The sequence below is a fragment of the Aulostomus chinensis genome, chromosome 16 (genome assembly GCF_037954235.1).
Source record: "Aulostomus chinensis isolate RoL2024-O1b breed Wild chromosome 16, RoL_Achi_v1.0, whole genome shotgun sequence".
Lineage (NCBI taxonomy): Eukaryota > Metazoa > Chordata > Actinopteri > Syngnathiformes > Aulostomidae > Aulostomus > Aulostomus chinensis.
The window spans coordinates 7026166-7053252 of NC_141335.1; the positions used below are offsets into that span (position 1 = coordinate 7026166).

Below are 27087 nucleotides of genomic sequence, written 5' to 3' on the forward strand. Positions count from 1 at the left end.
AAGAGAGGTTCTGATTTATTGTCAGTTTTTCTTTGAGTGCAATGTTACATATTTATTTCACAAAATCTTAACACCTGATAAACCTCCCAAGTTTAACATCAAACTACCAAAATGACTATAAAGCAATGCTTTTAATTTATATAGTGAATGATACAGCACAGGATTTAAGAGATGGTTCTTTGGTCAAAATGTAAATTAAATGCAGTCTAATCCTTCATTTATTTCAAAATTCTGGTACCCTTGGAAAGTTATAGATGTTTTTGCAAGAATACAGAATCTTTCCTCCTAAACGCAAAGAGCCGTCAGTACACAAAGCTGACGTATATGACTGATGTCTCTGGTAGCTTGGGCAGGTGGAGATCAGGGAAGGGCAGCGCTCCGTCGCTGTCTATCTGTGTCTGGACCGTGTAGGATTTCATCACTGCTCCGCTCTCCAGCACGGAGTTGTGGATGATTCCCAGTCTGGCCTGCTCATGATATGCTGCTCCAAGCTCCCGGCCCAGGAAGATGTCTTGGATTTGGGGTGAGGACCACGCCCCGGGGAGCACTTCTGAATATGTGTTCATGTCTCCAATCAGGTCGCGGTTGGTGTCTCTCTCCTTGTATCTATGTATGTCTAAATATGCACTGTTATCTCTTGTTGGGTCGCTGTTTGAGTCCATGTTTTTGCCCTTCTTTGAATCTGGAGCAGATCCCTGAGGCACATTGATTACACTCAGCCTCTCCAGATGCTGCACAGCAAAATGTCCCTCGAGGACAAAGGATCCATGAGTCACTGTCTCTTTGGATCCCCCTGGACCACAATAGATCAAGGTGAGGTGCCTCACCTCAGAGTTGTTGAGCAGACGCGCTGTGTTTAAAGGTGAAGTGTACCAAACGGTTAAACGCCTCATACGGAAAACAGGAGACGAGTGGGACTGGGGTCGGTGCAGCGTGGAAAGTTGGATGTCCTTGCATCTGCAGTCTTTTAGAGATAAGACGCTGCAGGGTAGTGGGTCTTGGCTGCAGGAGTAATAGAAGAAACTGTTGTGTGTCACGTAGGCCAGGCGCATGTCAGAGCGCTGCAGAGCCACCGAGACACACAGCAGGACAAACAGGAGAGGGGCAGGGGGGCTGAAGGCCGGCATCACTGCTGCAGGGGAAGCTCAGGGAGCATGACTGGTAATCATGTATGCACGTGGGTGGGACAGTCCAAGCACCTGAGCCCAGAGGAGGAAAAACAAAGACATGTCAGGAGTAGAGAAAACCTACATTTACCATTTGGAACAAACCCACCATTAGCATTCAGCACAGTAGGAGAACTTAAGCAAATACCACAATGTACAACCAGAAGCCCAGCATTGAAATGAAGTGGTTAAATATGTGAAATGACCACATAAAAAGACCATGACCTCTTAACAATCTATTACATGGTGGTGGTGGCATTACATCTGTTGAAATTACATGCCAGCACCACAGGAACGATGTCAGTAAAAAGTAAAGTAGGATCTTTTTCATAGTAAAGGTATCCCTGGTTCAAGAATGTTGCGCTATGATCTTGAAATTACATTCATGGTTGGAAAACAGTATTTTACGATGTCAAGACAGTTAAAGTCTGGTTAGGTTAAGGCACGAAAAAAACAAGTAAGGAAAACACTGTGGTTGGAGTTAATGTTGTGAAACCGGACTTGGAAAAGACATAAAAACAAGTCTCCAGTCTCCCACTGAAAAGTGCAGAGTTTCCATGAAATAACCACCGGCCCCCAAATGACCCCTGGTGTGTAATTTCTTGTCATGAGAAGTAGATCTCATTACAAGACAGTACATTTCAGACACTCCTCTTCTTAGTGCACTAATGAATTTAGCTTTTTTTTCCCAGTAGCTACCATGCTATGTTACCCACTGACTGCAAAAACAATACCAGAACAAATAAGGCACATCTCTTTGTAAATTGATTGTTCCTAATATTCCATCTTCATGTTCTCATTAAAATTTCCGAGTTTATTTTGTTTCTCCAAAAGCCTCCACGTCACGTGACCCAATATTGCACATAATAACTAGACTGGACTGATAAGACACATTCTACGTCAACCTGCATTTCGTATGAATACTTTGATGAAAAACCTTCCGTAGCTTCCATGACATGTGACTCATACCAGACACTCCTCTTTTTATTGCATTTAATTGTGTCCTTTATTTTGATAGGAGCGCCGTGTCTGTAAAATATCGTCCTTCTATAATTTATATGAATATTTAATGAAAAACAACAACTTTTTTTCATAGCTTCCATGTCATGTGACCCAGCAACTCCAAATCAGCTCCAGATATTAGTACTAGACCTGATATGCAGGATAGCTCTTTCTTGTTTTCTTACATACCCCCTATATTTTATATTCATATTTCAATGAAAAATGTTGTCGTCTATTTTGAGGAGCTCGACTCTTATTGGTCACCTGTGCACTGAGGGGAACAGGCGTATGAGTGTAAGTATGAGTGAGCGAAGGCCGATAATGATCCTCCCGTCCAGAAGGAAGGAGGAGGTTTTTTTTTACAGCAGGAATAAATTGACCTCTTGACCTGTGCGGGCAGATACAGACGGGCGTATAGAAAATTCCATCACACGGGTCCTCTAAACCGGTCTGGAAACACCCGTGTGTGTTGAGGTACTTTCTAACTGACACACTTTTGAAGCCCTTTTTGGAAAATACGGGTTAGAAAAATGCTTTAAATGTTGTCTGGGTCGAGAGCTGGAACAGAGAGACGGATGTGTTTACAAGTTTACCCAGACTGATGGAGACATGTCTGAGCAGGGTGTGTTCTTTCTGCACTACAGTACGGGCTACATTGTTTGGCACTGGTATCCCGCATTGAATTTCACATATGGAACACAGACATAGAAAATTAAGAGTGTGTAGAGGTTCCAGCGAAAACATTGTTTTGAAATTCTTGGCTTTTGCGGAGGTTCGTGTAGGTTTACTGGTTTGGCTAATTATCAGGCGTATGACTTTCCGCCTCTAGAAAGCTGGGACACAGCTGACCGCTACATTTTTCCTTTGGCCTTGAATGACTCCAAACAGAAAACTTTTGATTGAGATTTGGCTTTTGTGAATTATCATTTTCAGTAAACTGACGTTTTACTTTTGATCTTTAAAGTGGAAAATTGTTCACACGCTGATTATAACTGCTTTCTGTATCAGCATTTTGGAGATCATGCATACAAGATTTTTAATGTCCCCCCCCCCCCCCCCCCCACTTCAGAGACTAGGATTTTTATGGCTGCAGCAATTGATCAAAGCAATTGTTGGATAAATTACAAACTGGAAACTGCAAGGTCTCAACTACAAATCAAATGAGAGTTGTGGGTTTATATTTGTACAGGCTGGCCAACTGATGAATCAGAGAGGTGCATATTGGAGTTGTTTTTCTTACTTGCTAATACAGTTAGCATCTACTTTATGAGGAAATGCTGGAAGAACAAATGCGTCAATATAAAGCCAAACCAAAAAGCATATTTTGCCTTTCAGATAAACAGAAGTAGGTGTCATCACAGATGTGTTTTTGTACCTTCTGCATTTCTTCTTTGTGACCCTGGAGAGCAGAAAGAGCCAACAACCCAAATTCAGCTTGAAGCAAACAGTGACTGATCGCTAACCTCAGATACAACAACAGCAAAACTGTCCAAAAACTTCAGTTTACGAGCTAATTTTGGTTTACTGAGCATACAGCTTGACAATGCAGATGTGGATAAAACTCGTCAATGTGCCGGAGAGTTTTTAAACTGATGTTTTTGGGCGGTTTTGCTCTTGTTGGCCGTCAGCTGCCATAAGCTTCAAGCTAAATATGATTACATTAGCTTGCTCTTTCTGCACTCTGCAAGAACTGCAGGAGAGAGAGAGAAAAAAATGAGCTCAAGATACCTGTTAGGGAGTACTTGAAAGAGAAAATACACTTTTTGTGCAATTTTTGTGCTGCTGAAGTATGATTGTAGTGATATTTTATGTTTTGACATAGCCAATACATCAAAAGTCCAAAAGTACAACAATGACTTGGTCACACTAAGATATTGTTTGTGTGCCTAAAACATTCATTTCTCTTGGCCACAATAACACACATGATGATGGAGAGTATTTTTAGTGAAACCCACATCCGTGAATACTCACTTTGAGCACCGAATTCGAATTAGTCCCCAGCAAACACATAATTAAGTCTTGTTTGAGTGACGTTTCCAAAAAGTAGAGGCCCAAGCTGCCCCCCCCCCCCCCAAAAAAAACAATTCCCATGAAAACGTCTTTGTTTTTGTAAGAACAGAATGATTTAATCACGGCCGCCTGCAGTAAAGAAACACCGGATCTTACTGAACGTGTTTTTCTTGACACTGTTGAGGATGTTGTAACAGGTCAGCAATGAAACAAATGCATCCAAATAGCACAGGAAAGGAATCCAACATTAAACTGTGTTTAGAATACAAATACAAGTTATTGACACTGACGCTGTTCTAAAAGTTTAAGCGCTTCCAGTGTTTGAAGGAAGATTCGCTGCGTGTCAACAACCCCAGTGAAAGTCCTGACAAGAAGGCCAACAGTCATAGACAGAAAAGTCAGCAACAATGGCGGCGATTAGAAAAATGTTAACCGTTGTCACGGTGACAGGTTTTTGGGATCCTGTATGTGATGCTTGTACGTTGGTAGAAATAACCAATGAGGCCATGTTTTCAGTGGCGTTTGTTTGTTTGTTTGTCAGCAGGATTACGCTAAAATTATCAGGCTGATTTTCACCAGACTTGGCAGAGGGGTAAAGAACGGGCCAAGGATAAATGCTGGGGCAGAGCGGTCATAGCACCACTTCTTGGAAACAGGAAATGTCTTTGTTTTTACAATTTGATTTACTTTTCCTCTTTGGTTGACCAGATCCAGCTCAAAATCAGAAACCCTTTAAAACCTTGATTATGGGTTACTGTGAACTCAAAGTTTTCCCTAAGCAGTGTTGGAACTGGACTCCACAAGGTCAGATCTTTTCCAAACGTCTCAGGTTTCATGAAAGTCCCTGCCTAAGTTGAATTTAAGTCCCACTCATAGCGTCGCCAAGTGGTTACAGGAAGTAAACCTGAAGCAACAACAACCATTTGATTCACACTAAATTCACACTGTTTCGCCTGTGATGAACAGCAACATTAAAATAGTGGGTTTGTGTTCTCCAGGGCCACATTGCGCACTCAGGAAGCAACATTTACACCAAAGTGTAAGCGTTAGTTTGTTCCTTTATGAAAAATCTAACATCAGTTTTGACCATCCTCTCGCTCCAAAGAACAGCTACACACTCTGCCGTGCGCTGGGGTTCACGAGGGTGCGAGGGCCCACTCATCGCTGCTTGTTTTGGTTGGCTTGCCCTGGCAGAGGTATGCATTCTCAGAGTGCCCTCTAGTTGTTCCATGTTATGAATCACAAAATTCCACCCTGATTCCTCCTCTTGCCAACCATGACCTTAGGAAGACCCAGTGAAAGTTGAAAACAACCGGCGTCTCGAACCAACAGAGGCATTTTAAACTACATCCTTGGCCCGGAGTGAGAGTACGTATAAGTGAAGTGGTTCCTTTTTTCCAAAATGTAACATCATTTTAACGAGGAGTTCAGCGTCTTTCTGACATTAGACTGACGTCTGCTGGCAGCTGGGTCCATTAACACAAAGTAAGTGTGAACATACAAGTATTGTTCTTTCAGAAGATGCTAAAGTCGCGGATACATTTCACAAATATGGACTGAAGAAAATATGATGAGTAGAGACAATTATTCATGGTGCCAGTGCTTTTTCTTGAAGCCTTTGTTTACAACCTCAGCTCATGTCACAAGTAGCAATCTGAGTCCAACAGGAGAGGAAAATATCCCTTTTTGTGTTCTGGCTGGAAGCCTCTCAGAGTCTCCTCTTACTAAATAAGTGAGTGTCTGACCACACATCTGGTTCAGCTATGAAACCCTGCCTTGAACCCAAAATGACTCCAACCCTAAGTATTAGCGTCACAGTAAATTTTTAAGGGTTAGAAGGAGTTGAAAGTGACCCTGTTTAAAATCGTTCAATCTTTGTTAACCTCCCATTCTGCTTTTGTCCAAGGAAGAATCCATCAGAGGGTGACAGTGAATTAAAGAGTGGTCACATCCTCCATCCAGAGCAGCTGCAGGGATTCTGAGTGACAAATCTTCAAGTTTTCTATCAGAGCAAGTTCATGAGAGCGTTTCTATTACATAACATAACACAGGAATGTACAAGCCATGCAATGTAACATGAGACTATAAAACCAGAGTTGGCTTTTTCATGACTTCCACGGACTCCCCACATACGCAGCTGGACACAAACGTACCCTTCTTTGTTAAAAGTACAGAAATAATCATCAGCGCTACTTACGTTCTAAGCTGTCCAGTGTTGTGGTGCTCAATGCACTTCAGGCTGCTGCTGCAGAGCTGATATGTGAATGCGTCAGTTGGAGGCTGGGATGGGAAGGAACATCTCACATCCAGCTGACGTCAGGATGGGGGAAGTATCCCACAGAGGAAGCTGGAAATCACATCAAGAGCACAATGTGTTCCAATGAACCCTTAACACTCTTGCCAATTTATTTAACAATGCAGTGGAATAAATCCTCCCATTATGAGCATTATTATATTCTGATTATTTTGCATGCTCTTGAGGGAGGCCATGAACTATTTTGATGTCACATTTCTTCCAAACCTTGCTAATGTTTAGTAGTTTCATAGTTTTTCCACTCTACAAGTCAAACAATAGAATGGACAAAATATTTGGAACACCACTTAAGGATAATGTCACTACCAGCTGAGAAATGAGCAATAAAAATCCATCTATTGTTCATGAAGGGAGTAAGGAGTATTACTGATCATTATTAATGGCAGGGGGTAGGGAGTTTTGTCATTTTTTACCTAGGTGTACCGAATAAAATGCTCCATGAGTATATATTATATTTTATTTTATTGCGTTATGTTATATTTGTTACTATTAGAAGTTTATGCACAAGGTTTATATGCTTTCATAAAAAACACCGTACCTCTCCGACGGGAAAATACAAGGAAGGAATTTTGGGGGAATTTAAGCCATTCAACTGGGAGGCGTCGGACGCTTTCAGGTGTCCTCGGACATACGGGTCTCATAGTCACTTGCTTGAAAAGAAGGACGTTTATCCCACCAGAGTTGACTATTTTCTATTGTTATCCGCTCAATGAATTTGCTTGTTTCCTATTTTTTTCTATATATGTATATCTTTGCGTTTTTTTAGTGTTTTCTTTCGGGATAAATCGGTAGATGGTAGAAAATTACAGGAGCAAATGTTGGATAGTCGGGATATATAGATATACAGTCCATCCCTGACAAATGTAGTGTGTAATATTTCAATTTATGACATTATTTTACCAATATAACTCATAATTTCACCTTTTTTATTTTTCAAATGATGAACGACAAGTGGACCTGTGAAAGATTTTTCAAGTACGTAAGTTCGTGAAGCCATCAGCGCCAGCAACAAATACGCCCTCCTCACTGGAGCTTCCATGTCACGCTCTACTCCGTGCTGCTACTTCTTTCCTGGAAGGCCACCTCGGCCGTTGTTATCGAAGCGAAACGGTATCGTCTTTCACTAACACGACAGAAGTAAACCTGGACTGACTGATTATGATTTTGCGACGTTTTGATCAAGTTGTCGTCCCTCTGCTCTGTTTGCAAGTCGCAGCGGCCTACGGTGAGGTGATATTTTTTGCTAACTGACGTGCTAGAACCTCGAAGTTAGCTTCATTTCATTTATGACAGACACCCAATGAATGGAAACCTGTCACATGATTTACAAAGTGGTCCTTAAGTTTGTATCTGTTTAAGCAATTCCCACAAATTTTTACATTTCTCAAGAGAAACGGGGGCGTGAGAGGAAGCGATGTGTACGTCTGACTACTTCTACGTCCATAACCTGTTAATAAATTAACCTCTTACTGTGGATTGTTGTGTTCAGATTGTGTTGATTTCATTTAGTTGAACAGGGTTAATATAGTCCTCATTACGGCAGGATTAAATGCAGGGCTGTAGGATGTGCTAAATGTTTAATACTAAAAAAAAAAAAAAGTTGTGGGAAAAAGATCTTATTTCCTCTTTGTAGAGTTGACTATTGCTTCAGTTCTGCATTGCGTCCTGATGCCTGGTCCAGAATTCTCACCCGAAAGTGACTTAATACGTACAAGGGTGAGACGTAAACCCTGCAACACATGTTGTGATATGTTAATAATATAACACAGGAAAAGTTGTTATGGAATTTGAAAGTAACAGGCCAGCAGAGGTTTATGAAAAATGAACTTAAGCCAGAAAAGTGACTTGTGTATTAGAATGTAATATTGATTTCCCTCAGGTCAGCCTGAAGTCTTTGTGTGGTATCAAACCAGGTAGCTTGTTGTTGGTTGCGGTGATCGTAGGCTGATGAAGGTTTTGGTGGATTCTGGATGTGTCAACGCAAGTTTCACGGAATTCACGGTCATTAATTTTTGGGGCTTGGCACTTGTGAAGGTCCTGGTCAAATACTGGTTAACAAACGTGTGTGTGTGAACTCAGACACGGACAGCAGTTATTGATATTTATATCACTGGAGCTTATTTTAACGTTTTTGAGAGGTTGTGTGTCGGGGTGTTTAAGATGTTTAAACCCACGCAACAATTTCAAGTCAAGTCGGTTGTATTTGTTTCGAGCCAATCACAACAAAAGTTCTCTCATGACACTTTCCAAGTAGAGCAGGTCCAGTACCTCACTCCTTCAATGAACCTCCACCCAACAATTCTCCATCAGCAAGCACATCCTGCAACAGCGGCGACGTAAACCTTCCTTTTAACAGGCAGCAACATCGAGCAGATCCAGGCTCAATGGGGACGGCCTTCTGCTTTGACCGGTTGGGGGGAAAGAGAGCAGGAGAGCAGGACAGAGACAAAGACAGATAATGGAGGACAACAGATACACAGAAGGAAAGAGAGGGACTGAGATAAAGGGGAGAGAAGGACAGGAACATGATGTTTAAATGCATTATGCATCTGCAGTGATGTCATTGGTTACTGGCATTATAACATGAATGCAGCTCAGATGCATTGAGAACATATTCAGACCACACTGATGTGAGCTCAGCAGTTGGCTGTCGAGTGTTGATCTCCAGTGAATCCTTGTTCCTTCTCCTGATTCGTTCTGAATGAATTGCACTCGGTTCTGTGGGTGGGGCGACTGAGTGGCGAGTACGTTACAGGTTGTGCTTTCCAGCTTTTTAATGTTCTTCTCTCTGCTGCAGACAATCGGTGGTGAAAAGCTGATTACGTATTTTTAATGACAATTTGCAGATAGCGAAAGGTGAACTATCAGTGGTCAGTAAGTCATCCCTATTACTGATGATGCAGTACATGTTCAGGATGCACGGTAATATCGACACATCATCGGTTTTGTCAGATATTGGTCATTTTTTAAAAATATATCGTATCAGTCTGATGGCCAATATTTCTGCTGGCCCGGTTTTGCTCAAGTCTCTTCATCTTTGCCGATCACCTTTCATTTAGGATGAGGAAATAATGCGATGAATATCTCAGTTACAGGCTTTTCGAAATGTTCCGGAAATGGAGAGAACAGATTTTTAACACCAGCAATGTTTTAATGGGTTTTACAGTGTGTAAATATCATATCAACTTATTTTTATACAGATGTCAGCCAAAATTCATAAAAAGTCATACAAATATTTTTAAGAAATATATATAGTCTTTTGCATCCCCGCTACATTTGCATGCAGCAGTAAGTACGATTTGAGGGTTTTATAGTGCAGGCAGCCAGAAACGAGTGTGTTTGTCTCCACGTGCAGAGGGCTCCTGTCAGCAGTTGGGACTTGTGCTTTGAACTTGTTACTGTGGCTTTCACGAGGTTAAGATGTTTTTATACTCAAGGAAGACATCGTCACTTGTAAATGGAAAGCTGACTTGAACAGTCTGCTATTGTCTCCTCTGAAGGATCTGGATATTTCATATCTGCATGGTAGCTCATGTCACAACATGAACTAAGCTGCTCTCCAGTTTGCTTTCTTTTCTTCTTATCAATCTCAGCAGTTCTCTTTACCTCAGTTTCCCAATTTGACTCCAGTTAACCATTCATCCTCCTCTCTTCAGTCATGAATTTACTAGTTTCTGTTCCTTAAAATGAGACATTTTGTTGGCATCTTTTTTTTCTTTTTTTTTTTTGAACATTTGCTTCCGTTTTCATAATTGGTAACAAGCTGTTTGCAGTGTACTGAATTCTGTAAAACTTTGTTTCATGGATAATCTTTCTTCCTCAGCTGTCCACCTGCGTATTTGTTTGGTGAAAAGTTTCCTGAATTTCATTTTAAGGCAAATTACAAAAGAAAAGTAGAAATGCTCCTGTAACTGTGGCGTTGACCTCTGACCACCACAATTTGTTCAGGACATCCTTGTGGTCCAGTGGATTTTTGTGGCGTATTTGACGAAATTTCCTCAAGGCGTTCCCGTGTAATCTAGATGAACTCTGACCCCCAAAAATGTTTCCATTCATACTTGAGTCCTCGTGGATGTCTGAGCCGTATTTACTGAAATTCCCTCATTGCACTTAGTGATATCACGTTATTAGAAGGGGACATGCAGACAACCCCAAAACATGATAATGTCCGCTCTACTGCTGGTGCAGAGGCATCGGCATATTTATGCTGTTTGTTGTTTTTGTTTTGTTTTAGTTTTTTTTTTTTAACCTTTAATTTCTAATGTGATTATTCTCAAATTGACTAAAACTACAAGAATATTTAGTGTATAGATAGAAAAAGATATTTAGTCTCAAAGATTCTTCCCATTTTCAGTGTTGGTTCTATAAACGTCTAGAAACAGGAAGTGAAATTGTATGTTGTGGTGAAACACGTGCGCTTGACGCCGCCTTTCAGTGGCAGCGCTTAGCCACCAACTTTACTGTTGCGGTTGTCACCTTGTGTAGTGCAAACCTCCGTGATTTCTCTATACTTGTTCTCACCAACTGGTTCTTGGTTCTTTGGGTTTCCGGGTCTGCGCATATTGTGTTTCTCCGAGTCTGTCCGTTCACTGAAAAAATGAAAGTAAAATTCCATTTATAGGTACAAAGGTGACTCACTAATGTTTGTGCATGTGCATCGAGTAAGTCAGCGGTTTCAAAGAAACTGTTATCATACAGTAGTGGAGGTCAGAATGCCTCACCAGACACAAGTTCACCCTTTTGGGTTTTTTTTTTTTCTTTTTTAAACACCCTAATTAACATTTTTTAACATTAAACTTTGAGGAACACCTGTCAGAATATGTAAGAACTGTGAGATACATCAGTACAACAGAAGATAATTTAAGAAAAGCTACAAATGAAAATATACAATCATGAAATTATGTGAAATAGCATTTGTTTGGCATGGAGTGGACATTGTTTCATAATTTGTGTACTGTATCAAGAAGGAAGGCAAGTTGCCGGTGTGTGTTTGCAGTGTTGACACACAGTTTTACCATCAACCCTATTGTAAAACTGCTTGAAATCACATGAACGGATCCGTGACGAAGAGAATGAAACGTGCTCTTTCTCTGCTTTGCTGTTTCAAATTTGAGGAAGTGTGTGGTGTGCTGGCCTGGATTCTGATAGCAAGATAGTCAACTGTAGTTGATGTTGTTGTTTTTTGGGCATCTTAAGATCACCAGACACGAGAAGACAGATTAGGACATCCAGCTCAAGCAGCACTTTCATCATTATAGAAGAAACTGTGCATGTCCACTCTTGACAGCCAGATTATTTATTCGTGTTGTGCTCTGGAACACTGTGTCAGCCATTACTGTTTGGAAACCCCACCCCCTGAAAGAAGTGCGTGTGTTGTGTCCCAGTTTTCATGCAACACCCTCTTGTGGCAGGTTTTTGTCACCTAAAACAGCCAAACCCAGTTTCCCTAAGGGACTTGAGTCTGTAAATGAACTACACCATCATCAGGGCTTGACAGTGATGCCATATTTTCCCGCTGCGGTGCTGTAGTGGGACGAAGAGCATCGACTGCATCCAGGTGTAGCAGTCTGAAAGTCATGTGTTGCTTTGACAGTCAAAGCCTTTCTGTTGCAAATTTTATATAAACTGTTTGTTTTTTTCTGTTTCCACAGTTCCGCCGCCGACCAACGTGACGCTGCACTGCCGCAATCTGCAGAACGTTTTGGAATGGAGTTACGACCATGATTTTCCTGAGCTCAAATTCAGAGTAGATATTTCGCAATTAAAATCAGCTGGGTTTGTATTTCCACATATTACCAGACAAATATCTGTTTGGAATTGTTTCAAAGACCACTTTAATCGAGTATTAATTAGAGAGACACTATGTGTTTGTGGTGCCGTTGGTTCTGGAAAAAGTTATTCGCACACGTGTAAAAATGATCAACTCTTCAAAGTACTTCAAAGTTAAAAATAGATGAAGTACTTCAATCCGGTTTAAAAATACTTTTTTGTCTGTAAGTATCAGGGAAGTTAGCTCGCTAGATGTTTTCAAAGAAATTAAGCCTTTAATTAGCTTTGCACTTGCCCTCTGCTGCACCTTTACTGCATTATGTCATTTAATTTTTTTACATTTTACTTTTTTTTGTGTTGTTATATTTTTGCCTTACGATATAAATTCTGGTTTTTGATTCTCTGTTTAACGTCCCCTTTTAACTTGATTCTAATGTTCCTCTGCCGCTCAAAACGCTTTACAAAAAACAATTTTTGTTGAAAGGTGGTGTACAAATGAATTATCAGTATTAATAATAATCATCTATTTTAAGTTGAAGGATAATAATATCTGGAATATTGGCAAATAACAATTTACTGTGTGTTTTATAATCATGTCTTAACTGTTACATGCAGCTTTTACAGTAAGCCAAAACAATTTATGGTGGGGTTTAATGCTATGAAACTCATAGGATGTTTTAATATTATAGTCTGTCGAGTGTGTCAGACTGTGACAAATGTGCACTAGAGACATGCCGTGATGCAGCAGCAACAGGCAGCAACCTATCTGGCCCCACCTGACGGGCAAACACACCTTTCACGCTCTTGGCTTTAGTTTGGAAAAAAGCTCGTTTCCTCTCATGTGTAGTCTCCCAAACCAAGATGAACTTAAACTGGATCTGTGTTATTCCCTCTTCATTGTCTCTGCAGTAAGCCAGACCCATTGTGGGTGACTCCAGCAGCACTTAAAGCAAATGTGTCCTTTCTGTCCGATCCGAGCGACGACTATTTCCTGACTGTTACTGCCGTAGTTGGACTGAATGAGTCTGAGCCTGCTCCAAATGACGGCATCGTTTTCAGCTACTTCATGGATTCCCCTGCTCCTCAGAAATGTGAGTGTTGACGTGGGTGTTTAATGACTTAACAAAGGCAGCCTTCAATCATCCATCCATTTTCTATAACGCTGTTCTGTTAAGGGTTGCGGGGCTGGAGCCTATCCCAGCTGACATTGGGTGATAGGCGGGCTTCACCCTGGACAGGTCGCCAGTCCGTCATAGGGCAAGGAGCAATTAGGGGCTCAGTATCTTGCTCAAGGATCACCGGGGGAAGTGAGGATCGAACCAGCGACCCTTTGGTTGCTAGATGGCCACTCTACCTCTGAGCCATGCCGTCCGTTTGGTTCAATCCTTTGAGTCGGCAAAAAAATTGAAAATTACGGAAAATTATTCAACTACTCACCTTGCTGAGATTCATTTGTCACTAAGTTAATGTCAAGCTAAAATATATTACAGTTAATATATTTACAGGTGACAAGAACAGAAAATATTCCATAACAGAAATGTGTTAGTGTGCTGTTCCAATGCCACTGAATTTACATGATAACGTTGGCCTGAGTTCAGGTCCAAGCAAACAGTCCAGATTAACTGTACATACAAAGGTCGGTAGTGTCACTGCCATTGTCTTAATTCACTCCTAAACAGGCAGCTTTGCTGCTGCTCGAGCTACAGAAATGATCTCAAAACGCAACGCTCTCTCCCCCCTCTCTCGACCACACCGCTGTACACTGGTGAAAACTCCATAAAACCACAATCAGACCTGTTGCTGCACCCGTCCCCGTCATTCTTCATATTGTTTGCATCCTGTATCTCAAGCACCTCTGGTATGGAAGCATAGAAACGTGCCACAGTGCTGTCACAGAACATGTGATCCTCAAAACTTGAAATCAGTTAGCCATGTTGCTTTTCAGGCTCCCTGGACCTCCCACCTGTACATATCTCTGAACAGATGAACAGTGGGCTTCAGCTTCAGTTAAGCTTCGAGCATCCCTGGCTCTTCCACAGCCGGCTAGAGGACATTATAGGACCACACGAAACCAACTTGGACAGTCAAGAGGACGAATTGTTCAACGACTGGCTGCCTAAGTTTGATTACAGTGTCACTATGAACAAGGTTAGCCTGCAGTTTCACCTCTACATCTTGAGATATTGTTGGTTGAAATATTGATAAACCAATGAAAGATAATCCGAATTGTAGGTCTTAAAAAGCCTTAAATTTTATCTAGAATGTGTATTTTGGTCCAAATAAGGATTTGGATAGATCTTAGCCCTGTATATTTTTACTTGTATGTTCCATATAACCTATCTGTATCACATTAAATTGTTTGAGGGAGGTTGTTCAGTAAGCAGTAAGGTTCATGGCCTGGTCAACCTAAGTGCGAATGACGCACCGGTATCGCGCAACTTGTATCTGGTGTCCCCAAGTGGGTCAAATCCCTCAGTTAACAGGTTTAATTGCCTGTTTTCGGTGTGTTGTGTGCAGCATCTGCGTCTTAGCGACAGCTGTACTGAGAACGTGTGCCAGAAAGCGCTTCCAGTGGACGCTGGACATGACGAGCACTGTGTGAAAATCTCAGGAGAGCTGGAGAAGATTCAAGTTGAAGGAACAGGGGACTACTGCACGCTGGCAAAACGATGGAAGAACAACAGTTGAGTGCATTTGCAGTTCATACAGGGTGTGAGCACACTCACTTTAAGTATTCATCAGCTGTCGATTGAAAGCCTCGGTTCTGAACTCGGTAAATAAATAAATAAAGTCATTTAGCTGTGTCTGATAGCGGCGAGAAAGACACTTTAACATTGACGGTTAAAAAAAAAAAATACAACCACAACTTTACTAGGCCTTTGGCCACATTTAGGTTTGAAGTACTGAACATGTCAATCATACTGCTATGAAGTAAGATAAGTGTTTGGTCATTTTAAATTTCATAGTAAATAGTCAATGTAAACAAATGAGTTGACCTTTGCTACCTTTATTTTAAATTACAAGTCAAGTGTTGGGTAAGATGATTTTAGGTAAAACGTTGGACCTTAATCAACGGATTTATGATATTCTTTTTGTATGTTTTTTTTTTTTTATTTTTTGGCTGATGTTCGCAGATTATTGATATCTGTGTACAAAGTCATTGATATGATAGTCACATTTTGTACATACTGAAAATCATAATGTGAATTTAGAGGAAAGAAAATGTTTCTTTTGTTTGGAAAAAAAAAAATTACAAAAGCCCATAAATCATATATTTGCACAAACAGCATAGGAAAGACGTGAGAAATATCCATCCATCCATTTTGTATACCGCTTATCTATCAAGGGTCGGGGTGGGGGTGGGGGAGCCTATCTACAATTCTACAATTTTATTGAGCAAGACGCTTTTGTCCAAAGCGACGTACAACACAGCTGACATTGGATGTGACGCCAGTCGGTCACAGGGTCATCAGGAGCAATTAGGGGTTCAGTATCTTGCTCAAGGATAGTTCGAGAGGGCCATCAGGGGAAGTGAGGATCAAACCAGCAACGGATTAAAAAAATATATTTTGATATCTTTGACAGCTGAAACTGATTATGCGGCCATGTTATGTTCTACTTAACAACTTCGTTATGCTTATGTTTGTTGAAGAAAAAAACGACACATAATTTTGTCTTGTAATACCTCGGATGCTATAATTTGTCAAAATTAAACATGAAATTTTGCCTGCAAAAGTCCAAAAAAGGCAAGCTGGAAAAAAAAAAGACATTTTTTTAGACACAGTGACATCTAGTGGATGTATTTAGTATTTCAACTGAGATCAGGTTCAGTTCAACACGTTTAACAGGGTTATTCACTTACTTCTTGTCTGCTGATGAAACTTTGGGTCAGATAATAACATAGAGACCCTAGTGAGCTGGTGCTATGACAGATATTCTGCCTCTGCCTGTATATTTCTGTTTTTTGTGTAGATTTATTTACTGTATACATCTTTTTTGTCCAGATAATGTCATCATCATCAGTGTGGTGGCTGTGTCGGCAGCGGCTGTAATTTTTTGCGTCTTCTTCATGATATTCCGGAAAAAGATCTCACCGTCATCGTCTACTCCCAGGTCTATGGTGGGTGCCCTCAGCAACACATTTGGTATTCAAACAGAAATAGTTATATATTAGTATAGTCATAATTTATACCTCTGAAGTATTTATCCACACTTAAAGAGCTAACAATATCTCTTTGTTCTTCTAGATGTTCAACGGGCAAAATAAGAATGGGACTTTAAGAATTGATCGAGAGCGGGTGGATGAGGTAATAACAGCACCCTCTTCTCCCATGCCGCTGCTATCAGATGTGAGTGAAACATGTGATGGCATTCCCACTACTGAGCAGGTCCTACGTCTGCCCCTTGGGTTGCCGACAAAGGATGAAGGAGGGTGTGATGTCACAGAGGTACAGAAGTATCCTGTTCAAGAGGGCGGGTATGAGAAAGGGATAAACCTGGAGGAAGATGAGACCACCCCTGCACTTTGCTCTGCTTACGAGTCGCGTCAGGTTGTAGTGGAGTTGGCACCAGGCGAAGAGGCTGAGGGCTATCGGGAGGATAAATCCACTACCCCTTGACTCAAGCTCAGCTTTGTTCTAAATGCCACGTGACATAAAAACGGAACCAACTTGAAGAGGAGCTTTCATTGCAAGTGTTACATGGTTCTGTGAGGTTCAGGTCAACCCAAGTAATGAATTCCCTCTTCTTGTAGCAGTCCAACGTGTTCTTGCAGCTTTATTTTATCAGCCTTCGCATATTTTTAGAATAATCGCCTCAGTCATTTTTTTCAGAAAAAAAACCTGCAGGCAAATCAACATAAGGGGTAGATTTAGGCTACAAAAAATGTCAAGCAATTACTTTAAGAAGGTGACAAAAATCTAACCTTGAGACGGAGACAAGGGTTACAGGTTTAGTGAGACATCTAGTGGCTAAATAGTGAAAGTGCTGTCATGGTAAATGCCTCCCTCCAGACTGATGTGAAGCCAATTTAATGAGCTCCGATTCAGTCCCTTTTCTTTTGTGAATAAGAGTAAAGTTTGGTCCTGACACTGTTTGTATTATTACAAAATACTTCTTGATCCATCCACCTGTGCAGGATGCAGCAAGAGGAATGTTAAAACTCGGACTGGCCCTCCAGGGTGAAGGCTCAGCTCCCTCTTACACTGAAATCCAAAATTAGTGTCAGTCAGCTTTGTTTGTTTTTTTTTTATTTTTAGAGATGGGATAAAGGGCCAGTATTTTGCAATGGGGTGCAAATGCTGTCGTTATTCACCGATCCAGGTTCCATTTCATAACTTGCGCTTGACAATGAATCTGCTGAAGCATAACATGAAACACGGCCACCGCCGTATACATAATGCTGACAATAATAGCGACAATAGCCACAATTCTAAAGAAATATCTCAGAATGGGAGAGGACTGTTTTTTTTTTTTAAGGAAGTTGAAAGATTTGATGGCAACAACATTTCCGAAAATTTTCAGCCAAGGACCCTTAGAATAAAAGTGCCAAAGGCTTGGAGTGTAAGTAGGAGGAGTGTAAAGATGCAGGACAAAAGCATAGGGGAATCCTGCCATAGCCAAATTTAAAATTGATTGAAAATTCAACGGCTATTTTTTTGTACATGTTACTGTTATATATATATATTTTTTTTTCATTTGTAAGAATGATTTGTTAGATTATCCTGATGCTCTATAAATATAAATCCAAGTTACGACTTCATGTCCCAGATTTCATTCTCCTTACATAGCAGACTAAAGCATTGCATTACAACATTTAGGTAAAAGGGTACATTAATAATGTTTATTTAACTGTTGCTGCATTAATAAATGGATAATTATGCAGAAGTAATGTCGATTCAGCACTTTGTATATAATTAAGCTGGAACCAACTGTTATTAATGCACCCTCGAGTGTTAACAAGCTGGATTAGAAACGGTCAGGTTATCCGTCTCCACTGTTAACTTTTGTGATGTTGACAAACAGGTTTTTTTGTATTTTGTTGTTGTTGGGGTTTTTTTGGGTGGGGGGGTCTCATTATTTGTCAATGTAAAGTCAAATCTGATCTCAGAGCAGATGGATGGGGTATTTAACTGAACTTCAAAAAAATAAAAATAAACTAGAAGTCAAGTCAGGGATGCAGATGCCAAAAGTCTGACACAATCATATGTGTCATCATTTCCTCAAACGAAATGAAGCAGTCACTTTGGTAAAAGGCAAAAGGAAGCAGAAGTACTTTACGTGACATGAATGACGTGAATGTGTGCCACTTGTGGATACTAGCCTATTGCACTGCTGTCACATCTGACAGGTTAATCAGAAGTCGTGGAGACCTAATAGAGGCGGTTTCTCATTAATATAAGAGACAGTAACAAAACCGAGAGGTGAGCATTTCAGATGACAAAAAAAACCAAAAGAGAACTGACTGAACACGTTAGAGCGACGCTCAATAACTCTGAGCAGAGTTTGAGATGCAAGGGAAAGAAAAAAAAGCCTCCGTCATCACGGAGAGACATTACAAGTTTTATCGCAGTGAATCCTTCGCTTAATCTCCTGCAAGTCCACTGTAACCGCATTAACATTTCACTGCATCTACCAAGTGCATGTGAGCTTACCTATATCCATCAGTTACTTCAAGTTGATAATCATACTCTGAAACGACTATGGAATGTTTTATCCCGAGGAGACGTATTTGCACTTTTGTTTGTTTTGTCAAAGTACATTGACATAGGAGTGAACCTGGAGCCTTTTTCTGGACAGTGACAAAATTCTTGTTTTAACGTTAACTTAAAAAAAAATGTTTTGCTTAGTTTTCAGTTTTTAATTGTTGTTAATTTGTTCAGAACTGCAATGAATAAAGTTCACTCGCGAAATGAGTGACTTTTAAGATAAGAGTGATGACTCTCTCTGATGCCTTATCACTGTATTGCATTTCATGTACCTTAAGTACATTTTGACAACAGAATATTTTGTTTTTGTTTGTAACTTCTCTGTTTGGTCAAACCAAAATGACGCCACTTCACTGTTGTGATTTATCTTCGAATCTTCCAAGTCATGCTGTGATGAACACAGCTTTTGTCCGCTCTATGCCGGTGTCTATTGAGTTCCTCCGTCCAGTTTTTTTGTTGTTTCTTTGACAATAAAGACATATTATGTGCGAAGATTTGCTGTGACGTTTCCTTTTGTAATGAAGTTTTTAAACCAAGGAGGATGTTAACTGAATAAAAATCAGGTATGGCTTTAATCCATAGTTTTTGAAAGAAAAGGGGTGATTTGACAAGATATTGCCAGACAATTAAAAAAAAAATTGCTAAAAAATTTACAAATGCCAACAAAAAAAATATTTGTGAGGGTCATTTTGGCAAAGCTGAGTCACATTACTTTGTCTGACTTCAGCTTTTAAACTCTAAATATTAATGAACACAAGAAGGGGCGGCGTGGCTCAAAGGTAGAGTGGCCACCTAGCAACCGAAGGGTTGCTGGTTTGATCCTGACTTCCCCCGGTGACCATATCAAAGTATTCTTGAGCAAGATACTGAACCCCTAATTGCTCCTCCCACCCAATGTCAGCCGGGATAGGCTCCAGCCCCCTCGACCCTTAACGGATAAGTGGTGTAGAAAATGGATAAATATATTTTACACGGTGGTGCAGTGGTCAGCACTGTGGCCTCACAGCAAGAAGGTTCCGGGTTCGAGTCCCGGCTCGGGCGCGGGATCTTTCTGTGCGAGTCTCCATGTTCTCCCTGTGCCTGTGTGGGTTCTCTCCGGTACTCCAGCTTCCTCCCACAGTCCAAAGACATGCACTTTGGGGACGAGGCTGATTGGATTCTCTAAATTGACCGTGAGTGTGAATGGTTGTTGGTCTCTGTATGTTGGCCCTGCGATGGACTGGTGACCTGTCCAGGGTGAACCCCGCCTCTCACCCGTAGATGCTCCAGCGCCCCCGCGACCCTTACTAGTAAGGAATAAGTGGAAGATGACGATGGATGGATATTTTACAAATTGCCCGTTGTCTACTGAACCATTTCAGTACTTGCTGAAGTGCTGTCCATATGGATGACTATACTAATTTGGGCTAACAACGCTAGCAGTACATCAGCATCCAGCAGATTACAAATCCCAAATATTTAATGTTCCGAACATAAAGCCTCGGTGTAGACCATTTTGTGGTTTACCAGATGGCTGAAGGCTGGCAAATTGCGAAACAAAAGCTGCCATTTGACTTCCTCAGCTTTACCAAAATTTGCTGGGTCTTCAGGAAACAGCTAACGGCTAAGCTCGCTGAAAATACACAGCTGGCTTACAACATACACACCATGAGGCTGATTAACACATAAAACCAACATGAAATTTGCAAATAAATAAATTTTTTGGTTCGATTATTGATATGTTTATCTATTTCATGCAAAAATGCACATATGCTGGGTGAACTACAGGGGACGTCTACAAAGGTAATGTAAGGTCGCGTCCTCCAACCCAAATGTGAGAGGCCCAAATTCTATCCTCTGTTTACTTATTTACTGGATCTGAAATTCTGTCGACCCAGTAACCATGGGACGTTTCAATTGATTTTTGCTGTTTCACTGACCTCCTTTCAAACCTCTACATCAGACTCAGTAGCTGTTTGTGCGGACAGAAGCACAAGATGAGATGTTAGTGACATTTGAGGGATCTGTGTTGTTCCGTCTTCTGGAACCAGGAAGGGGGACCTCTTTTGTCTGCGTGTTTGCATAGATACCTGCTAGTTATATTTCCTTCCTCTTCTCTTTGCGTAGGAGTGGGAGACCTTCTCTGTTTCCAGTAACAGTCAATAACAGCCTTCATTATAAGGTCTGTGTCCTCAAACTATAATTGGTGTGTAATTTCTTAGCTGAGGGATTTCTGATCATCTGTAGTCTCAGTTCCTGACCCTAATTGTGTGTTGTTAACACAACTCCTCTTGTAACAAAACCTGCTTATTTGAATGAAAGGTTTTTAACACTATCAATTATACAAAAATTATATATTTCAGAAACTACCCAATATGTGAGTTACAGCTCCTATTCATCCAATTATTTCATGAAACGCGCTGTTACCACACGGCTTTCAGCCATCTTTGAAAAATAAAATACACAAAATACTTCTACCTGATATCAGGAGTTCTTTAACTGAATAAAAATTTAAGCTGTTCTACATCATTTCATAATAATTCATATTCTCTCACCTCCATTATCTGAGACTCGCCTGAAACTATTTTTCATCAGTTACCTCTAAACTTTTTTGCCTCATTCAGATTCTTTTCAATTTCAGGTGTGTCTGTTTTAAACCATTTACCCCATATAGCTGGACTAGATTTGTGTATTTTATTTATTTTATTGCTATTTGAATCTCAACTCATACATTTTCTGGCTCTCCCACTGTCATTAGCCAAACAGGACAATGGAAATCATTGTGTGGCCCCCAAAGCAGCCAAAAATTGTTGCAAATGAGTCATTAAAGCTTGAAAATGGACAAAGATTTGATCCCAGCTGGTGCATTAAATATTAATGAAATGGAGCCAAGTTAATATTGTGGGTGATATACAGTAGCTCAAGAGGTAGAATGGCTCGCAACCGAAGGGTCCCTGGTTCGATCCTCACTTCCCCCGGTGATCATGTCGAAGTGTTCTTGAGCAAGGTACTGATGAGTAGGGTGGCACCTTGTGTGGCAGCTTCCATCATCAGTACATGTGTGTGTGTGTGTGTGTGTGTGTGTGAGAATGAGACCACACTGTAAAGTACTTTGAGTTGCTAAGGTGGAAAGGCGCTATATAAATTGATTCCATTTACCATTAACAATTAACTCAGTGGAAAAAGTTTGAGACAAGAGCCAGATAAAATATCACTTCTCCTCCTTCCTCTCACACACACACACACGCATTAACAATTCTTCCGTGCCCTGATGAGAAGCTACTCGTTCGGTGACATTTAACAGAGCAGTAAAATGTTTGAACAGCAGAGAGGTATCATTAATTCCTAATAAATCAGAGGAACACTTTGTGAAAGGGAAATCCCTGTATTTTTCAACCTGGGTTTGTAGTTGTGCGTCAAAATGACTGATGAAGAGGAAAATGATTTGGATTGTTCCAATATTGAGCAAGAATGCTATGACTGGGAAGTATGACACATCGTGAAAAATAACAATGAAAATAATAACAATAATTCAAGGTTCCATGAAATGACAAACACACTTCCCCAGTTTCAATTCTGTATCTTTGTGCTAGTTGTTAATTAACTCCCAATACATGCTCAATACATGTTTTAAAACATCAGTTTTATGGTATTTTATTTCCCTGTAAATACAATTAAGATAATTGATGAATTAGGGGTGTCTTCTAATTTTAGGTCTAATGAGAACGTGTTCTCAGATTTCTGTGCTCCTCCACCATCTGTCAGATTACAACTTCAGCTACAAAAGACTTATTCCTAATTTAAATTTTGACAGAAGCTATTGATAGATGGTTGAGAAATTGTCTAGGCACACATTAATGATCATAATTTGATGTGTTTGGTCTGATAAGATCTTGTAAGAACAACACCATTAAATTATGTATCAATATTCTGGCTAACGAAAGGCTAACTGGATGTAGTCACTCTGTCGTAGTTTTTTTTGGCATGTAAAATGCTTGATAAATTGCTTATTGATTGATAACTGAGTGTAAACCAACCCCTGCAAAATTTAATTAGTTCTCCGCTATGATGTCATTAATTTTATCTGAAAACATTTGGAAAGTTGTTTGAAGGCACATTTTAATCGCAAATTTCCTTTAGCCTCATTTTTCCCACTTGTTTTGTTGAAATACTGTTTTAAAAGGTTTTTCCCAGCTGTGATTGAGGGGCATAACTAGTACGGATCCTACTTTTTTATTCTGTTTTATTTTCCTTTAAATGTTGCACGCCTACAGTTTATCTCTACCATTACTCCTGTCAAGCCTCTCCAGTTGAGAAATTCTGTTCATCCCCTGAACTCTAGACCTCCAGACCAGCAGAGTAAGACTACATGAATCTGACGCTGCACTTGACATGAAATAACCCTGATAGTGTACCAACACTGGAAACACGTCTGTGTCAGTCACATGTAAATGTACTTCTGTAAAAAAACAACAACAACAACAACAAAAAAAGGAAAGGTCAAACGTGTGTTTAAGTCATGTAACACCTCTGACTCCTTGTTGTGTCAGACATACCTTAAATGGTCCACTGTGGAGGGGGAAGTCGTGGCATTTAAAGCCGGTCGTGTGTCTGCCAGCATCAGTCTGGCCAGCCTGTCCGTGGTGAAGCGATGAGCCGTCTGCTGCTGGGAGTCGTGCTGCTGGGCAACCTGAGCATCTGCGTCACGGAGCAAGGTAACATAGCAAGGTTACATTTGAAGATGTATGGATGAGCGCTGTCACTAAATGCTTTCTTTTCAATGGCAGACTAATTTTCTGAGCCTCCAACTCACCTACACAGCTTGGCATCGGTTCTGAATCAGAATCTGAATCTAGATTTCACTGATTCTTTTCAGCTAAAAATATATACAAACAGCACACATGCCAGCACACACCTTTCTCACTTTCATCCGTCAGACTTGTTCTTAACAAACAAGATTAAAAGCAAGTTTTGTTGATTAATGATTTCATTTTGACTGTCTTGGAAATCACTTACCTCCTCAGCTCCAGAGGTGCTCGCTCCTCCTGCACAGGTGAGGTTTGACTCAGTGGACTATAGGAATGTTCTACACTGGTCTCACGCCAGCAACAGCACCACCCTGCAGTACTTCGTCCAGTGGAAGATGTAAGACATGGACACACGCTGTAATTTAATGGTGCATTTCATCTAAATTTTCCAAATGTTATGAGACCAAATGGATCAGTTTCTTGGGAGTTGTATGACGCTCAAAACACAGGCCTACCACAGGCACTTGTCAAGCCCTTTGCAATACCTGTCACTACCAGAAGGTGGAAACAAATATACCACACGATAGCTTTAATCCTGTGGTCGTTACTGTAACCACAAACCCCGCTCCTTGAGCAAGCAGCTAACCCAAACCATGTTTAAACATGTCCCTTGAATTTAACCAAGTACAGACAATGTACTTTCAACATTGCATACTTATCATGTTAGTTTGCCTGACGTTAGATCAGGGAAAACAAGAACCACCTCAGTATTTTGTGGTTTTCAACCTCTTACTTTGTGTGTCTCCATCTTTCGGTGCCTCAGTTACGGTGAGCCTGAGTGGCTAGATGTAGCCGGTTGCCAGGGGATACTGAAGCAAAAGTGTGACCTCAGCGGAGTGACCTCTGAACCCAGAGAGTGGTACTACGCCAGAGTACGGGCCTCCTCCTTGCCCTCCAGCAAATCAGGCTGGATCCTGTCCCCCAGATTCAACCCCAGCTGGGGCAGTAAGTTTCTGCACCTCCTCCTCTCTTCTTTGTCTCCCTGCTTTCTCAAACAGCCTAAAACAGACATCATTAAACAAAAAATCCTTTATTACCAAATACCGGGAAGATATTTGACTCACGCAATGGTAAAAAATTAGCCACATGCTAACATTAAACGGTAGGTACTGCTAAATACACTTTCTGGTTCAGCAAATCTTATGTGCATTCACATAAATGCATGGATATGAGTCCAAACATCCTGCTGTGGTGTCAGATATATCACTATATTATGAGGAGTTATAGTGCAATAAAGCCAGACAGCCAATAAAGAGACATCAAATTGAGTTTGAATTCTTCTATCTGATAATCATATTAATTTTCCAACATAAAGAAGTCTGTCCCTACATAAATGTTACTGAAATATTGATCAAAGCATCAAATGACTGCATTCCAGTAGTCATTGTTTACCTGCAAACTTCCTCCTTTGTTATACATCAGAACAACTAGAAAATAATTGTCTCTGCTTCCTATTTTTGTTGTTTTTCTATTTTACCACTTCGTCACATTTTACGGTTCATTCTTGCTCAAATTAAATGTTTTTCCCTGCAGCCAAAATTAGTCCACCAACACTGAAGTTGAACGTGACGGAGCAGGGGATTATGGTCTATGTGAATCGGCCACCGCTGCCTGTCCGGAAGATTCACAGAAATCTTCAGTTCAAGATTTACCTCACAGATGTCAGTGGAAAGGAGGTATGACGGAGCAAACTCAAGGATATATAATACCTTCGCTAGCCCCTGAGCCCAAATAAACCTTAAAAACCAAGTCTTCTCAAACTCTCCTTTGAATATTTACCAGAAAATAACAAGACTGTCCCCCGCAAAGATAAACATACAATGACTAAACACACACTCACAAGTAGTGCAACAAGTGGATGAATGGTTTACAGGTTCCAGACAATATTTGCTAAGCACAGTCATTTGAAAAGCTATTTTAATTGAAGTCGGCCATACTTTGTGTTATGGTGCACATTTGTACTATAAATGTATTTCTAAATCCCCAAAGGCTGTGTTTGCTGTTTGCAGTTAGTGCCAATTAGCAAAAAAAAAAAAAAAAAAAAATCCCTTTTGGTCTTCATTTACTGTCCAGTTAGCTTTTTGTCAAGCACACTCAGCTCCACCAGTGTCCAATAAAAGTCTATCTCTTTCGTGTACGACGGCGTTCCCTATGTGTTGACTTTATGCTGGTAAAGTAGCAGAAGCTACCTGCGGCTTTGGATGTCAGATTAAAAAAAAGAAAAGCAGAAGTAAAGATGAAAATTAACAAGTAAAACTGCTGAGCGTTACGACTCAAATAATTGGGCCCTTCTAAGTGCTACTAGCACTGATGTAACTCACCTTGTTACTATAGTTCCATGGTGTATCATAGCGCGCTAGCTTGATGCAGTGAGATACATTATCAGCTAATTTTAGCTTTTTGAGCTCGAGCGCATGCACAAGCTAACAAGCTAACTGACACCCTTACAGAACATTTATGGCCAGTGAACAGAAGCACTGGAATCTTTTTTTTCACCTTTTTTAAAAAAGTTCAATACGTATTTTATCTTCATTTAATATTTATGTTTTATGAATAATTCTAACGTCATTTCCAGCGACTGCAGCAAGTTTCACGCCTTTAGCTCATTCCAGCTCAGGCCATTTGACACCAACTTTAAGGCTTGACATCATAAATCCGCTTTGCATTTGGTGGCTCGTGGTGACCTCTGCCTCCCACAAACCTGCCTCTCCTGTTCAGGTCGAGTTTGAGATGGACCGCAGCTCCAAGAGGATGGTTCTGAATAAGCTGAACCACAAGATGAAGTACTGCGTCCAAGCCCAGACCGTGATCCCCCTGCAGACCAAGAGCAGCGAACGCAGCTCTGAGAAATGTGTCACTACAATCTGATCTCACACGGTACACACACACACACACACACACACACACACACACACACACACACACACACACACACACACACACACACACACACTTGCATCATCTGGTGAAATACGAACTTCACATCTCTAGTATTCTTTTTCTGCAAATTGATAGGAAAAAGAGAGTCGTGAAGTGAAAGAGTGTCTGCTTTGTGTGCAGAGTAGTCTACCTGGACAGTATCACTAACAAGTGAAAAGTAACCTCTCTGGTGTGACAAAAGATTACAAAATGACAAGTCAAGTGTCAGGTGTAGTGTAACAATCACCTGAGGCAGTGAGACAGAAAGAGGGAGGGAGAATGAAACTCCTGGAGGATTTTCTCCACAATGACTATAATTATCTGCTCACCACACCCTTTTCACTATTTTTAGATTAGTGATGGATGAGTTGAACGGTGATAGTGTGATTCTGTTATTCCTTTGTCTTTTCTTT

General features: G+C 40.6%; 3 protein-coding genes across 7 annotated transcripts; 2 read left to right on the plus strand and 1 right to left on the minus strand.

The window, feature by feature from the left end:
- Positions 1 to 26567, minus strand: LOC147247324 (uncharacterized). 5 transcript variants are annotated; one of them, XM_086179807.1, is made up of 9 exons: positions 26457 to 26567; positions 24489 to 24754; positions 23964 to 24074; positions 23504 to 23645; positions 11014 to 11081; positions 8761 to 8893; positions 6376 to 6525; positions 3544 to 3858; positions 1 to 1199 (listed from the first exon to the last, which is right to left on the minus strand). In XM_086179807.1, the coding sequence occupies exon 9, from the start codon at positions 1125 to 1127 to the stop codon at positions 303 to 305; it is 825 nt and encodes a 274-aa protein (XP_086035933.1). In that variant the 5' UTR covers positions 1128 to 1199; positions 3544 to 3858; positions 6376 to 6525; positions 8761 to 8893; positions 11014 to 11081; positions 23504 to 23645; positions 23964 to 24074; positions 24489 to 24754; positions 26457 to 26567; the 3' UTR covers positions 1 to 302. The 5 variants fall into 5 exon arrangements, with proteins under 5 accessions (XP_086035933.1, XP_086035930.1, XP_086035931.1 ...); XM_086179804.1 differs by having other exon boundaries at positions 8761 to 8987; XM_086179805.1 differs by lacking the exon at positions 26457 to 26567 and adding an exon at positions 26077 to 26121 and having other exon boundaries at positions 8761 to 8987.
- Positions 7508 to 19460, plus strand: ifngr1l (interferon gamma receptor 1-like). Its single transcript, XM_086179802.1, has 7 exons — positions 7508 to 7717; positions 12144 to 12267; positions 13171 to 13352; positions 14207 to 14409; positions 14779 to 14944; positions 16266 to 16381; positions 16509 to 19460. Exons 1-7 carry the CDS (start codon positions 7651 to 7653, stop codon positions 16878 to 16880), a joined length of 1230 nt encoding a protein of 409 aa, XP_086035928.1. The 5' UTR covers positions 7508 to 7650; the 3' UTR covers positions 16881 to 19460.
- Positions 23256 to 26990, plus strand: il22ra2 (interleukin 22 receptor, alpha 2). The gene is made up of 5 exons (XM_086179810.1): positions 23256 to 23662; positions 23972 to 24092; positions 24519 to 24700; positions 25289 to 25431; positions 26474 to 26990. The coding sequence occupies exons 1-5, from the start codon at positions 23599 to 23601 to the stop codon at positions 26621 to 26623; spliced, it is 660 nt and encodes a 219-aa protein (XP_086035936.1). The 5' UTR covers positions 23256 to 23598; the 3' UTR covers positions 26624 to 26990.
- The last annotated feature ends 97 nt before the right edge of the window (positions 26991 to 27087 follow it).

Excerpts from the sequence above, each read along its gene's own strand:
- LOC147247324 (XM_086179807.1), bottom strand. The coding sequence starts at position 1,127 with ATGCCGGCCTTCAGCCCCCCTGCCCCTCTCCTGTTTGTCCTGCTGTGT.
- ifngr1l (XM_086179802.1), top strand. The coding sequence starts at position 7,651 with ATGATTTTGCGACGTTTTGATCAAGTTGTCGTCCCTCTGCTCTGTTTG. Across the intron at positions 14,945-16,265 it reads AAAACGATGGAAGAACAACA|ATAATGTCATCATCATCAGT; the intron begins GTTGAGTGCATT and ends TTTTTTGTCCAG. Across the intron at positions 16,382-16,508 it reads CGTCTACTCCCAGGTCTATG|ATGTTCAACGGGCAAAATAA; the intron begins GTGGGTGCCCTC and ends TTGTTCTTCTAG.
- il22ra2 (XM_086179810.1), top strand. The coding sequence starts at position 23,599 with ATGAGCCGTCTGCTGCTGGGAGTCGTGCTGCTGGGCAACCTGAGCATC. Across the intron at positions 23,663-23,971 it reads CATCTGCGTCACGGAGCAAG|CTCCAGAGGTGCTCGCTCCT; the intron begins GTAACATAGCAA and ends TTACCTCCTCAG. Across the intron at positions 24,701-25,288 it reads ATTCAACCCCAGCTGGGGCA|CCAAAATTAGTCCACCAACA; the intron begins GTAAGTTTCTGC and ends TTTTCCCTGCAG.